The sequence below is a fragment of the Chiloscyllium plagiosum genome, unplaced genomic scaffold (assembly GCF_037043375.1).
Source record: "Chiloscyllium plagiosum isolate Xiang-an unplaced genomic scaffold, Cpla_swu_hap1 HiC_scaffold_16, whole genome shotgun sequence".
Lineage (NCBI taxonomy): Eukaryota > Metazoa > Chordata > Chondrichthyes > Orectolobiformes > Hemiscylliidae > Chiloscyllium > Chiloscyllium plagiosum.
Genome location: NW_028270154.1, coordinates 18,853,626 through 18,869,453, shown reverse-complemented (window position 1 = coordinate 18,869,453; position 15,828 = coordinate 18,853,626). Strand labels below are relative to the sequence as shown.

Genomic DNA, 15,828 nt, shown 5'->3' with positions numbered 1-15,828 from the left:
TTGATGAGCATTGTGAAATCAAACAAGCATTTTTGAGGATCAGCTCAAGTTCGTGGGCAGCATGAAGGGGGAAACCCACCTGGAGAGCAATGGACGAGTCAGCTCTGGAGGCAGTGAAAGCACAGATAAGAGTTTCAGCAGATGAATTGAGACAGGACTAAATTGGGTGATTACACAGAATAAACATAGTTTATGATGGAGAAGGTACAGGGTCAGAAAATCAACGCAGGGTTGAAGAATGCTATGTGTCTACACAGGCACGGTCAACCAAAACATTACAAAGGCAGGATTTTATAAAATCGTTTTGTTTTGGGGATGTGAGTTTAATTTAAAATAGAGGAATGAAAGAGTCATGTGACCTGTTCTGAAATCTCCTGCTCTCGTTGTTTGATTACTAAAGATTAAAGGGGCAGGGCCAGTTATCTTATTGGGAAGAAGGTATAAGGTATTTACATTTGTAGACAATGACTCAAACTGCTGTGCTGACAGTGGATAGATTTAGTCTCCAAGTCCCAGGGAGATGCTAAAAATGGTTTTGTAAATGGTTATACTTTAAACCATCTGCTTATTCGTAAGATAGAATGGTGTTAGGCAGTCTAGAGTTAATTAGCTTTTCTACCTGAATACAAAACCAATATGATTCATCTTGCCACGGAGATGGACATGGAAGAGAAAGAGTCCATAGGAAGTTGTTCAATGCAGACATTCTTAAATATCATTGAAATTCACACAGAGTCGGAGCACGAATCTGAGAGAGAGAGAGCAGAAAGATTAAGCCAATAAGTTATCCACATTTCACCATGGGTGAGAACTCGCACTCAAATTGAACAGACCAATTTCCTAAAGATTTAAATAAGACTGGCAAAGTTGCCTACCGTTAACAAGAGGCAAAAATCTCTTATATATCTCTTACTGTCAATGTCAATTCTGAGATTAAGAGTTGCCTGACTTTGAAAGGAAAAGAAAGAAAACAAGTTTTCTGGATCTGAGAGTAATTTAGGACTGGTTACAGAAGAGTAGAATACCTGCTTAAGGGTCACAGTAAAGTGGAACTGTGACAGTAATTTTCAGTAATTTTAAAAACTTAAATAAGGAATCTTTTTTGTAGTTTAGAGTATCATTTGTCTGTTGAAATAGTATTTTGTCAACGTTGCTTTTAATTTGACTGTTATAGTAAACATCTTAAAATGTGGAACCTTGTGTAATTTTTGCAATTATTCACTGGTAGAATGAATTTCTTTTCACATGTTAATGTTCTCTACAAGGATCATAACGCTATGCAATAGCCAGAGAGGTGGTGGGACGGATGTCTATGGAACAGAGTTTATGGTCTTCCCAATAGTTTAAAAAGGAAGAAAAATTGCAAAAAGAAAGAAATGCTGCAGTAAAAGAACTAATACTAGCTCAGGAGGTTTGAATAGGCAACAAATACACGAAGGGTGCAGTTAGATTGCCACTTTGAAGTGATTATTGGTATTAGTTCCTGACTTGTCTCTGGAGGAGATCATTGTAAAACTCCCTAAAGGCAACATCCTCTATGCACCAAATATAATTCATAGCATGAAGTGCTTTCAGGCAGCGATGGTATAAGCTGATAAGGGATGGGATAAATTCAAGTCATCTTTGGCTAGTTTACTTAGACTCGACTAATAAAGGTTTTACTACTGGCTACTGTGATCTCTGTCTCCACGTGAACTGCAGTTAATTAGTATCCAGGACAGCTGACTCCACAAAGCTTTAACAGCAGAGTTCTGGTTATCTGCTCACACATAACTAGACTATTAGAAATCAAAATCTTTCTCTATCAAAAAGTATTGTACCCATACAATGAAATTCCTCTACCAGGTATATTACCTTCTGCCCTAATAGAATGGACAGTGACTACTTTGAGTTCTCACCTCAGTAATCATTGGTGAAATTGATCCTCTACTGTGTTGTTTTTCTGATCATAAGGGAGTATAATGCAATTATAGAAACTGAAAAAGGAGGAGTTTTGAAGCATGAGATAGGAACATTCCTGGCTCCAAAGATCCATCTACATTAAAGGAGGATTGAGCTCCCTTATTTTTTCCTCTGGTGAGGCACGAGAAGGTGAAATCTGATTCAACACGCTGGAGGTAGGGTCAAGGCAGCAACATAGCTGGTAAGGTTGGTAGGCTAGAAAGCCCATCTCCAGTTACTGGGCCTGGCCAAGTGATTGAAGCTTCAATGGGGGAGCATTTTGGGAACAGTGATCATAATTCTTTAAGTTTTAAGGTACTTAAAAATAAGGATAAATCCTCAGGTGAATGTACTAAACTGGTGGAAACCTAACTATGATAATATTAGGCAGGAACTGAGGCATGTTGACTGGAGTTTGAGGGTAAGTCCATGTGGGAATAAGTAAAAGATAACGACGGCAAGATTCAGGAATTTTGGATGACAAGGTAAGTTATGAGCTGACTCAAAAAGAGAAAAGAAGCATATGTGAAATTTAGGAAACTAAAAACAGATGGAGCTCTCAAGGACTACAAAGAATGCAGGAAAGAACTTAAACAAGGAGTTAGGAGGGCTGAACGGAGACATGAAATACCCTTAGTAAACTGGATTAAGGAATATCCTATGTTTTTTTTTTATATATGTGCATAAAAGAAGCAAGCCAGGGAAAGGGTAGATCCATTCAAGGTCAAAGGAAGAAATTTATGCATGGAGCCAAAGGGTCTGGTGAGGTCCTTGATGAATTTATGAAGAAGGACAATGGGGGTGGTGATTCTGGAGAGAGTTATGTTGAAATTCTAGGGTATGTCAATATAAAAAGAGGTGCTGGATGTTTTGAAAAGCATTAATACAGACAAGTCCCAAAGACTGATGGGATCTATCCCAGAATACTGACAGAGGTAAAGGAGGAAATTGCTGGGGCCGAATATGAAATCTTCATATCCTCTCTAGACACAAGTGAAGTACTAGAGGACTGGAGGATAGTCAATATTCCTTTGTTTAAGAAGGCAACAGGGATAATCTGGGTAATCACAGGCCAGTCAGCCTTACATCAGAGATACGAACATTATTGGAGGAGATTCTTAAGTTCAGGATTAACTTGGATTTGGAAAATAATGGACTTATTATGGACAGTTGACATGGTTTTGGGCAGGGGAGGCCATGGCTCACAAATTTGATTGAGTTTTTTGATAAACTGACAAAGATGATTGATGAGGGTATGGTGGTGGATGTTGTCTACATGGGCTTTAGCAAGGCATTTAACTAGGTCCCTTATAGCAGACTGATACAGAAGGTGAAGTCACATGGGATCCACTGTGAGCTGATAAGATGGATTCAGAACTGCTTGGTTACAAAGAAATAGTAGAGGTGGAATGATGTTTTTCTGACTCGAGATCTGTGACCAGTGGTGTTGCGCAGAGATTGGTGCTCAGACCCCTGTTGTTTGTAATATATATATTATATATGAATGATTTGGAAGAGATATAAATGGTCTGACTAGTAAATTTGTGGATGACAAAATGTCTGAGGGAGCTGCAAATAGTGAGGGGAATCGCTAGAGTATACAGCAGGATATAGATCGGCTGGAGACTTGGGCGGAGAAATGGCAGATGAAATTTAATCTGGATACATGCAAGGGGATGCATTTTTGAAGGTTCAATTATAGAGAAAAGTAAACGGTAAATGGCCGAACCTTAGAATCATGAACATAGTCCTAATATCATAGAGATGTACAACACAGAAACAACTTGGTCCAACTCATCCATGCCATCTAGATACCCTAACCTAATCTACTCCCTTTGACAGTACTTAGTTCATATCCCTCTAAACCCTTCCTATTCATATACCCATCATCCAGATGCCTCTTAAATGTCGTAATTGTAGCAACCTCCACCACTTCCTCTGGCAGCTCATTCCATACCTGGACCACCCTCAGCGTGAAAATGTTGCCCCTTATATATCTTTTATATCTTTCCTCTCTCATCCTCTAGGTCTGGACTCCACCAGCCCAGGGAAAAGACTTTGTCTATTTATCCTATCCATGCCCCTCATGATTTAAGGTCACACCTCAGCCTGTGATGCACAGGGAAAACTGCCCCAGCCTACTCAGCCTCTCCCTAAAGCTCAAACCCTCTAAACCTAGTAACATCCTTGTAAATCTTTTCTGAACCCTTTCAAGTTTCACAACATTCCTCCGATAGGAGGGAGACAAGAACTGCACACAGTATTCCAAAAATGGCCTAACCGATGTTCTGTACAGCCGTAACATGATCTCCCAATTCCTTTAATTGATGCTCTGACAATTAAAGAAAGCATACCAAATGCCTTCTTCATTATCCTTTCTACCTGTGACTCCACTTTCAAGGAATTGATGAACCGGCACTCCAAGGTCTCTTTGTTCATCAACACTCCCCAGGACCTTACCATTAAGAATATAAGTCCTGCCCTGATTTGCCTTTCCAAAATGCAGCACCTCACATTTATCTAAGTTAAATTCCATCTGCCACTCCCCGGCCCATTGACCCATCTGATCAAGATCTAGAGGGATTTAGGCATACAGGTCCTGAAAATGGCAAAATAAGTGGACAAGATGATCAAGAAGGTATATGGTATGCTTGCCTTCGTTGTTTGGGGTATAGAGTAGAAAAATTAGCAAGTCATGTTGCAGCTTGTTAGAATTTTACTTAGGCCACATATAGCATATTGTGCACAGTTCCAGTCACCACATTATCCAATAGATGTGAGAGCATTGGAGAAGGTACAGAAAAGGTTAACCAGGCAGTACACTTGGATGGTGTTAGCTATGATGAGAGATTGGACATATTCGGAATGTTTCCACTTGAACATCGGAAGCTGAGGGGTAACCCGACAGAGGTTTACAGAACTTTGAGAGACATGGATAGAATGGACGGTCAAAGTGTTCTCCCAGGGTAGAAATGTCAATTACTCAGGGACATTGGTTTAAGATAAAAGGGGGAAAGATTAAAGGAGATGCAAGAGGCAATTTATTTTTAACAGAGGCTGAATGCACTGCCAGTGAAAAGGGTAGAAGCAGCTACAAAGCGACACTTAACAGGAATCTTGACAGATACATGAATAGGCAAGAAATTGATGAATTTGAACAATGTAGAGGCAAAAGGTTTTTAATTTAAAAATCATCTTGTGTCAGCATAAGCTCAGTGGGTCGAAGGGACTATACCTGTGATATATTGTTCTTTGTTCTTTGTTATTTGTTTTATTAGCTAGGTTGCGTTTATGAGTATCAGGTCCATCATCCCTCATTCCCCAGCCACCCATATGACACCAATCTCCCCATGTGTTCCCTCATGTCTCCCATGTGCCCTCCATCACTCTTCATACTCCTAATGCCTTCCGTATCCCCATGTATCCTATATGCCATTCTCCCAATTTTTAAGGAGTGAATGAGCTTTTCCCAAGTCTGGAAAGTCTATGAAATTATAATTGAGTTGAGACAATGACGAACAAAACTTCAAAAATCTGCTGCGAAAAAATGTACAACTTAAACTTCAAATAGGCGTTAATCAAGCACAGCCATGCACAGTATTAATGATAATAAGCTTTTATACACTTCACAACTCCTAGTCTTGTCTAAATAAGCATGCAGGCATTGAAAAAATTATTCAAAGAGAAAATAAAAGAAAAACACTACGAGGGAACAAAAAATGTCAGCCAAGCAAACCTGTCACTCTTTTGCAAGCTTAGCTAAGAATATTATCCATTATTGGAGCTTCATCACAGGGCCAGTTGGATTACCAGATGTATGGCGATCTTTCGTAATGTCAATAGTTGTTAGAAAGCTTCATTATGAATCTCAAGTCCTAAGTATCTTGTATCTTTCTCTACAACTACCCCATGCCTGTTGTTGCTCAATCCAGAGTAACTCATATTTATCTGTTCTCCCCTGGGTTCATGGTTACAGCTATAGTTCAGTTGTAACTTTCTCTATCTTTGAATCTAAGATCATAGATCAAGATCCACTCCAGAAACCTGAGTCCAAAATCAAGACCGGCAGTCTGTTACAGTACAGAACGAGGGCTGCACTGTCCAGAGGTCCCATCCTTTGGATCAGGTGCCAAATCAGGGCCTCACTTTTATCTTAGCTGAATGTAAAATATCCCAAGGAATTTTATCAAAGAAAAGCAGGAGAATAACAGTTAATATTTATCTTTCAATCCACAACACCTGACCTTTGGAACATAGGAAATAGGAACAGCTCCTTTGGCCTGCTCTGCCATTATTCTAGATCATGGTTGACTTCTGTCTCAATGCCATTCTCCAACACTATCCCCCATGTCACTTGATGTCTTTAATATTTAGAAATCTGTTCGTCTCTGCCTTGTACATATTCAATAAACATATTTCATTCATAAATAGAGTCATAGAGTCACACAGCATGGAAACAGACCCTTCATCCCAACTTGTCCATGCCAACTAGGTTTGGTAAACTTAACTCGTCCCATTTCCCTGCATTTGATCGACATCCCTCTATACCTTTCCTATCCATGTACCTGTCCAAATGTTTTTTAAATTTTGTAATTGTACTTGCCTCTATCACTTGCTGTGGCAGCTCAGTACATATAAACACCACGCTCTGTGTGAAAGCATTACCTTCAGGTCCTTTTTAATTCTTTCCCCACTCACCTTAGACCTATGCCCTCTAGTTTTGGACTCTCGTATCCTGGGGAAAAGACTTTATCTATGCCCCTCACAATTTTATAAATCAGCCTCCTACACTCCTGGGGAAAAAACCCCCAGCATATCCAGAGCCTCCTTATAACTCAAATCCTCCAGACTTGGTAACATCCTTGTAAATCCTTCTTGCACCCTTTCCAGTAAATCTATATATTTAATGAAACAACAATCACAGCCCTCTGGGTTAGAGAATTCCAAAACAGAAATTCCATCTCCATGAAATTCTTCATCATCATCTTGTTTCTAAATGGGCAACCCCTTTTTCTGACATTGTGTTACCACTTGAATTTAACCCCACCAAGGGGAACCGTCGTTCCTGAACCTATCCTGTTGAAGGAACAGTCAATGTTGAAAAAAACAGGACGTCAAGCTGGTATTTATAAAACTAGATGAGAAAATTCATCACTTCAGGCAGCGTCATCATTTTATTTTGGCACAGTCTTGGATGACGGCCCAGAAAGCATTCCCAAAATTGGAATTGTTCAAACTTTTTATCATGGTTATACAGCAGCTCCTCAAAACTCTTTTAATTAGTGGATACTGTGCTTGTGTTATAAATCTCAAAAACATTCAAAAACTGTGTGCTCTTTCTAGGTCTTGCCCAGTCCAAGTCAGCTCATTGCTTACAGAGTGCTTCAGACATGTCCTAATATGTACATGACCTCAGACAATCCGAGGGATTTTAAGGCATTCAGTTGGAGGCGATTGTCTCAGTCATTTATTATTGTGTTCTCTGCTGCTTCCTGTCACTGCAGAGAAACAATGTGGTTTACGTTTAGTTTCTGTGAAACTTTTGTACATTCTACCACAAAGCAACGCTAATTTAGTGGTCGGGTCATATTCCTTCAAACCTAGTTATTGCTCTGGGCAACTTGTGAGTTGATTGCGCCACTCACAATGAAGATCTATAGCAAGTGCTGTGCAGACAGTCCTCACGTTGTGAATGGGTTTCGTTCCTGAATTCTTTTGTGAGTCGATTTGTACACAAGTCGGAACACAATGCAGAACAATATAAAGCAGCTGTTCGTAAGTACAGGAAATGTTTGCATGTCAGGTCTTTATAATTACACCCCATATTTAGGATTATATTTGTAAGTGCAAAGGTTTGTAGGTCGGAAGTTCATAAATCAGAGACACCCTGTGTGTTAACACAAGAAGGCTCATCTGTTAGAGAAATGTTCCTCTCCTCGCCGAGGGATTGATGAAGCAACATTTTCACTACACTAGTGATATTGGTAGTGAATACCCCTAAATGAACCTGTTACCTGTTCCTCCAACGGTGTATGCACACCACAATTTGCTGGAAAAATGATTAGAATTAGCTGCAGGCTCCATGATGGATACAGAGCAACTCAGCCAATGAGCAAAATACAAACAGTGAAGATACTAAGCAAAAACAGGTTCCTAACTGCTGATGACACGTCACTGTAAAGACTGTTTGTCCTGATAATGGTCCAACAGTAATAATTAACACTGGAGCTTCAGCATGTGCCATACCCCTAGCCGAGCTGTTCCAGTAAAGCTACAACACTGACATCTACCCAACACTGTGGAAAATTGTGCAGAATTGACAATAAATCTCAACAAACCAATTACTGCCACATCAATCTATTTTCAAACTTCAGTAAAGTGATGGGAGGTGTGATCAACGGTGCTGCCAAACACTGCTTGCTTAGCAATAACCTGATCACTGTCACTCAGTTTGGGATCTGCAAGGGCCACTCAACCTCTGACTTCTGACCTCATAACAGTCTGGATTCAAACATGGACAAAAGAGTGGAATTATAGAGGGGAGGTGAGAGTGACTGCCTTGGACATCAAGTAAGCTTTTGATTGAGTGTCAAGGAGCAAAACTAAAATCAGTAGCAATGTTCCACTGCTTTGTGCTTGGTATGACTCAAAGGAATATGGTTGGAGTTGTTGGAGGTCAGTCATCTCAGCTCTACAGGAATTCCTCAGTGTAGATACTTCTTAATCAACCTGATTAGATATGCTATAACACATACCTGAAGCGGGTGGGACTTGAACCCCAGACGTAGGGACATAACCACTGCACCAAAAGAGTCCCTCAGGGTAGTTTACGAGATCCAACAATCATCAGCTGCTTCATCAACTACCTTCTATTCATCATAAGATTTTCCCCTCTGGTCTTCGACTCTTCCATAAGGTGAAATAAGCTTTCTGCATGTACGAAGAACATTGAATGACAATATAAAATAGGGGTACAATTCTAAAGTGGGTGCAGGAGCAGAAATACCTGGGCGTACATGTGCACAGATCATTAAAGGTGACAGGACAAGTGGAGAAAGCAGTTAGTAAAGTGTGCAGAGATTTCAGCTTTATTAATAGGCATACAACAGCAAGGAAGTGATGCTGAACTTGTACAAGACACTTGTTAGACCTCAGCTGGAGTATTGTGTATAGTTGTGGGTGTCGCAATACAGGAAAGATGTGAAGATACTGAAGAGAGAGCAGAAGTGATTTACAAGAATAATTCCAAGAATGAGAAACTTCAGTAATGAGGAATGATTGAAGAAGTTGCGATATGACGCAATGATTCTATAAATGGTTTGCAGCAATTCAAGAGTGCAGCTCTCTATTATATTCTCAAGGGCAACTAGGGATGAGCTATAAATGCCAGTGCAGCCTACAGGGCCAAACCTTAAAAAAAGTCAAGTTTTTTTGTTGCAGACTTCTTATTTAAAAAAAATAAAAGTGGAATTTGATTCTTACTTAATAGAATTAAAGATTTGGAGTTCCACCGTTCTTTTGATGTCTTTGAGTCATTTAGGTGATTGAGTCAATTGAGTGTAATAGTTCCTGTAATGTCATAAATAACACAATTTGTGTACAGCAAGCTCCCACAAACAGCAGTGTGATTAATGACCAGATAATCAGTCTATGTAAAGCTGGCTGAGGAATAAGTAATTGGCCAGTACAGTGGGGAAAATTCCTGTGGTCTTGAAAAAAATTAGTTTTTGCTTTTTGCATTAAATTCTTGTTGCTTTTTATATTTAAATAAGTGTCCCTTATTGGTACAAATCACAACATCTGGTTCAGTTCACTTCTGGCAGTCTGCCTGATCAGTATATTTTTATTTTAAACACAATTATGACATTCACGTAAGGCTGAGAAAGGTTGAGAGACAAATACATCTCCTTTCACATGAAGTGCAAATGAAATTGATTTACCTGACTTCCCTTCAGCCTTAAACAGGATTCTAGTCCAAACTGTATTTATTGCTGGTTTCCAGGATTGTTTATATTCATTTGGGGATGTGGGTGTCGCTGGCTGGGTCAGCATGAATTGTCCATCCATAGTTTTCCCGGAGAAGGTGGTGGTGAGCTGCCTTCTTGAACCGCTGAAGTCCCACTTCCCTGGCAAACCAACACTTTGTGACCCACCTTGAATTACTGTAGCAATGAGTCATCTTCTTGATTTGAGGCAGTCCATGTGGTTGAAGATGATCCTGCAGGGCTGCTAATTTGGGGTTTTCAGTATTTTGGTCAGTTGACAAACAAGCAGCAGTGGCAATAAATGTTCAAGTTGGAATGAGATGTGGCAGGGAAGGGAACTGGAAATGAATGGTTTTCCTATGCACTTGTTGCCTTAACCCTTCCAGATGGTGAAGATCATGGCTTTGGAGGCTCCTGTTGAAGATACCCTGATGAGTTGCTGCAGTGCATCCTTCAGACTACATGCTGCAGCTGGACTAGTGGTTGGAATAAATTAATGGAAAATCACCCACATTTCTGACCCTGATTGCTGGAATCTTCTAGAAAGTTTGTATGAGTTTTCCTGCCCATGCCTAAGCTGTTTATGCGTGTGTTTGTTTCAGATGATAAAAAGATCAGATATGAGTGTGTGGCCTTTTGCTGCTGAATAGCTTACCAGTGCCTGTGAACTATCTGGGGAAGATACAAGAACTTGTGGAAAAAGAGGGGAATAGGTCTCAGGGTGAAAAAAAGCCTAGAAAATACATAATTACAGTTGTGATGTAGACTTCTAATTCCTCATATTTTTGTTTCCTAAACTGGCATTCCTTAAAGTGCATGGTTTGTTATATGCCCATTGATTTATTGCAGGGGAGAAGAACCATATGAACACTGTGCTGGAGGCAACATGGATGCTGGAAAGGTGACAAGTTTATCAGACTTGTCCAATTCCTTTAATCACTTTCTGGTGAACTACAAAGACCCAAAGCTCTTGTACTGTGCAAATGGAGGGTACTTTGTTCGACTTCTCCCTGACGGACAAGTAGAGGGGACGAGAGACCGCAGCGATGCATACAGTGAGAATTCTTTTTCAGCCTTCATGTATACTGCATTGTTAAAGTGTGTGTTTATGTGTGTGTTTGGGCTTGTGTTGCTTGGTAACTGCTTCGTAATTTTCCAAGTTCAATTCACTAAGGACTTCTTAGCAGTCAGGAGAACAAGGTTTCCAGTGGCGTTTTAGGGAGACAAAAATCTGAAAATGCTAATGCCTTGTTAGTTTCTCAGTACAATCATTTGAACTTTTTCTTAAAGCATTTATAATTTACAGGACAATGACCATGCAGTTTTCACAATGAAGCTGACTGTTGCTCACTGCAAGTACGCAAGGAACTTAGGAAATAGCAGCAGGATGAGGCTATTTGGCCCCTCAGTTCTGCTCCACCATTCAAGTACATTATGGCTGATTTTCTCCCTGAAAGTCATTTTCCTACACTATCTATTTTCCCACACTGCCCATTTCGCTTGAAAGCTTTAATATCTACACATCTATTGATATCTGTCTTAAATGTTAAACTCTAAATTCAAATCAGTTTTCTATAATCTTGTTATCATTTTTCCTCTCCCAGGCTCACATCATCTGGGTTCTGTTCCAAGAGACAATTTGTCATTTTTGCATCTATGGGAACAATTTAAGCATATGTGACAACCCAGTTAATGCAATTTCTCCTTTCATCTGGATTTGCTGATGTATTTTCATAGCCTGGAGTCCCACTATTTATATTAGGGGTTAAAGGCGGGGAAGGGGAAGTGAACATGAAGCTGAAAATGACCAAAGTCCAGAGGTAATGATGCCCCATCAATCTTAGTGGCTTTATTTTTATATTCTAGCTCTATTTCCCAACAGTTGAGCAAATAGACCACCTGAACTGGCAGGCAGGAGGCAATCCTGCCAGATAGGGTTGGGGAGAGTGCAAAACTGGCGAGAATCACAGTGAGTGGTGGCTGGTGATTGAGTCAGGCGGGTGGGAAGACTGGCAATCAAGGGGTTAAGGCAGGCATTTGGGACTGAGCTTGGGAGGGGGTGAGTGGGATGGGACTGGGGAGAAACTAGTGAATGGGGTTAGGCAGGGTGGGGGAAGGGGAATTGTGAATGACTGTATGAAGGTCTGTATGAGACCAAGACTCCTTTTTTGGTGTAAGGGTGCTATCACTTTTCCAGTTGGTCCACAGGAAGTGCTGAAAAGAACTACCTCTATTTTCCTCAGGAAATCAGCAGCTCACATTGCCCCTTCATTGCTGAGTCTTTTTGGCTTCTAGAAATGTATGCAGCATCAATAAATCTCAACCCAAATATCAAGTCGCAGCGTAGGAGCCCAATTTAAATATATTTAAGTTTTCCAACTCTCCATGAAGATTGAGGGCATTACAGAAACATTACCTTTAATTCCACTGTCCCTTCTCAATAATGCCCTGCATATAATGTAAGGGATTGGTGATGGCATTTGGAAACAATAATATATTTTCCTTTCTTAATCGTCTGATACTGATACTAATTGCAATACCTCTAGCTTTTGCAAATTCACCTCACTGAGTCACAAACTTGTTAAAATGCACAATGAGGCCATTCAGCCCACCCTGCCAGCTATATTGCCCAATGTCAATCTCCTGCCTTTTTTCCATCCCTATGCACCATTTCTATCCAGATAATCATCAAATATCATCTTGAATGCCTCAATTCCAACTGTACCACATTTCCAAGCAGTGTCTTAACCATTCGCTGTGTAAAAAGTATTTCCTCATGTTATCCTTGCCGCATTTGTACATCACTTTAAATCTCTTTTATGAGCGAGAACAACTTCTCCCTACCTACACTGCCCAGCCCGCCCATGATTTTTGGCATATCCATTAAATCTCCTCTCAGCCTTCTCTTTCCAAGGAGAACAATCCCACATGCTTAAGTCTATCTGCATTACTGAAGTTTTTCATTCCCGGAAGTGTTCTTGTAAATGTAACATTGAAATGGACCAGCATCCTGGGACCTCCTGAAGTGCGCAGTTTAATATCGTGTCTATTTTCCTGTAAGAGGGCAGAGGTAGCAGATATAGATGGAACATTACAATGTTACCAAACTAATGGGTTACATTTTTGCATGGCACCATAATAGGTAAATTTTAAGATCAAATGTGTCTGAGGGATTGACTTAAGGGAGTTGAGAGATATGGGGCACAGACAAGAAGGTAAAGCCAAGATCACACTCTGATCAGTTATATTTCTTTGAATGGCGGAGCAAGCTTGATGGATTCAACAGCATGTTTCTGCTCCTAGTTCTTATGCTTTTATGACAAACTGAATACTGATCCAATTGGATTTTTAGAATTGCCTCCAAAACCTGATATGAATGCAACTTAGGCTCACTTGGTTGCATTCTCTTCTGCTCTATCTCTTTTGCATTTCTCTCTCTCTCTCTCTCTCTCTCTGCATCAGTATGTTAATTTAACAACAGTCCGCAATGAGGAAAGGAAGAAGTCAGAAACGATCAAAGCAGCTACATCAAATGCACTGACCTCCTAAAGCTGTGGGACAAATCATCATTGTTTAATCTTATTCAACATTTCAAAACAGGATGACTCTATGGTGTGATTCACTCTGAGTTATGATGAGGCTATCTAGTGGTTTAGTGTTTTGTATTGTCAATGTGCAGTTCACAGAGCACAGCAAAATGTTGGTGCAGATGTAATACTTCCTGAATGGGATCTTCTAACATTAGAGGGATCCATGCAGACGGCAAATGCAGTTCAGAATGGAACTCTGTGTTTGGTGTATCTTTAGGTTTGGTTGTGTCATCCTGAATATAATTCATCCCTCTCCAGTTCGCCTCCAGCTACAAGCTGTAAGTAGAGGAGTGGTGACCATTCAAGGGATTGAATCTGGGCGCTACCTAGCAATGAGCGAACTGGGACAGCTTAATTCCTCAGTAAGTTGACACCCCTATTGTATTTTGCTCACTTTTCACATTTGAATGTTTATTGTACTCTGTATCTGCAGTTAAAATAACACTGTTGCTCAATAAAGTAGCCCTAATCAAATTCTTTATTGATGGATTCCCAAATGGGATCTCTTGACCCCTTCCTATCCTGAAAGTTAATGCTTGCATTTGAATCTGTAGGTGGGAACCGTTCATAATAAGAAATAAGAGTGGGAGTAGGCCATTTGGCCCATCAAGCCTGCTCCCGTATTCAATAATGTGTTATAATCATGATCAACAATACTACTTAGCTGTACTTATCCTTTCCCTAATTTTGGGATGAAGGGGCTACGTTCCGAAAGCTTGTGATTTCAAATAAATTCTGTTGGACAAATCTAGTCAATATCTATTTTTATATTTATTCTTTCACAGGACATGGATGTCACTGGCGAGGCCCAGCATTTGTTAATCCAGCTCCCACTGCCTGGAAATGGTGGTAGACAGCCACCTTCCTAAACCATTGCAATCCACCTATTCTGCTGTTAGCGATAGAGTTCCAGGATTTCGCCTTTAGGATCTAGTCTCAGGAAAGCAGCATTACAGTCATGCAACAGTTATGCATTGATATAACATTTTCAGTGCAGTTAAAGATATCACGAGGTGATTCTTTGGTCACTGATCCACAAAGGGAGATATTAAGAGAGGTGACTGGAAGCCTAGTCAAAGAGGTCTGTTTAAAGGAGGATCTTGAAGGAGGAGAGAGACAGACAGACAGACAGACAAACATAGAAGTGGAGAAGTTCAGCGGGGGAGTTCGGGGCAAAAGCAGGCAAATGGGACTAGTTCAGTTTAGGGTACCTGGTCAGCACTGACAAGTTGGACTGACTGGTCTGTTTCTGTGCCATATGACTCTATGACCCTAAGATCGCAGCTGATCTGATTGTAATCTCAAATCCATGATTCCCCCCCCCCCCCAAGATAACCTTTTACTCCATTGCTTACCAAGAATGTATAATCTCCGCCTTAAAAAGATTCAAGCATTTGCTTTCTCAGCTTTTCAGGAAATGAGTTCCAAAGACTCCCAACCAGCGTGAGGAAAAAAAAGCCTCATCACTTTAAACGGGCCATGAGAGGAAACATCTTCCTCACATCAGTCCTTACAAGACCCTTGATGATCTATGTTTCAATTAATTGGGAACCAATTCTCTACATTAAGCGTTCGCCAGAAGAAGCAATTAATCCATAGGCAGAGACCCAAGCAAATCAGAATCCTCAAACACCAAAAGCATTTGTGTTTTGTACTTGCCAAAGCTGACTACCAATCATCATTGCTCCATCAATAATGCACGTACTTCAGTTTTATAAACCCCAAACTCAAGAAGTTCCTCCCCACATCTCCCCTTCTCTCTTTCTTACCTCACTTTCCTCTTTAAGGCATTTGTTAAAATCTGCCAATTTGACCAAGCTTCTGATCACCTGACTTCATATCTTCTATGTGACTCAGTGCATACTCTGCTACATAATGTTCTTGTGAAGTGCATTGAGATGTTTGATTATGTTAAAGGTGCCATATGTTGTTGTTGCAAGGCATTGACTCAGCAGGTTAAGGTCATCCTTCATGAGAGAGAGACAAAGCATCAAGTGTGCGAAGTCCATAATCTCTTTGGCTCAACTCCTAATTCAATAACCTAGCTGATGAATGGCAACTAATAGGCAAGATTTCCAAATATGTCTGGCACTGAGGAAGAACAAAGTTAAGATGAGGGAACGGAATGAAATTCCCACCTCAGGCTAAGTATGGCTGAGCCATACAATCTAGGCAGACCCTGCTGATGCAGTACTGACAGTGTGCTGTTGGAGGTGCTGTCTTTCAGATGAGACACAAATCAGGGCCTGGTGAGTCTTAAATCCCTATGACACTGCGTCAGAGAAGAGCAGAGGTGTTCTCCCAATTCCTAT

General features: G+C 40.5%; 1 protein-coding gene across 5 annotated transcripts in view; it reads left to right on the top strand.

The window, feature by feature from the left end:
- Positions 1-15,828, top strand: part of LOC122556507 (fibroblast growth factor 1-like) — a 53,851-nt gene that overhangs the window by 22,931 nt on the left and 15,092 nt on the right. For 2 of the 5 annotated variants that reach the window (XM_043703220.2, XM_043703218.2), the window contains exons 2-3: positions 10,776-10,981; positions 13,775-13,878. In XM_043703220.2, coding sequence (XP_043559155.1) covers positions 10,813-10,981; positions 13,775-13,878 — 273 coding nt within the window. In that variant the 5' untranslated portion in view covers positions 10,776-10,812. Of the gene's footprint in view, positions 1-7,448; positions 7,717-8,463; positions 8,512-10,424; positions 10,473-10,775; positions 10,982-13,774; positions 13,879-15,828 lie in introns of those variants that run through there. The other 3 variants (XM_043703221.2, XM_087995192.1, XM_087995191.1) reach the window with 3 other exon arrangements.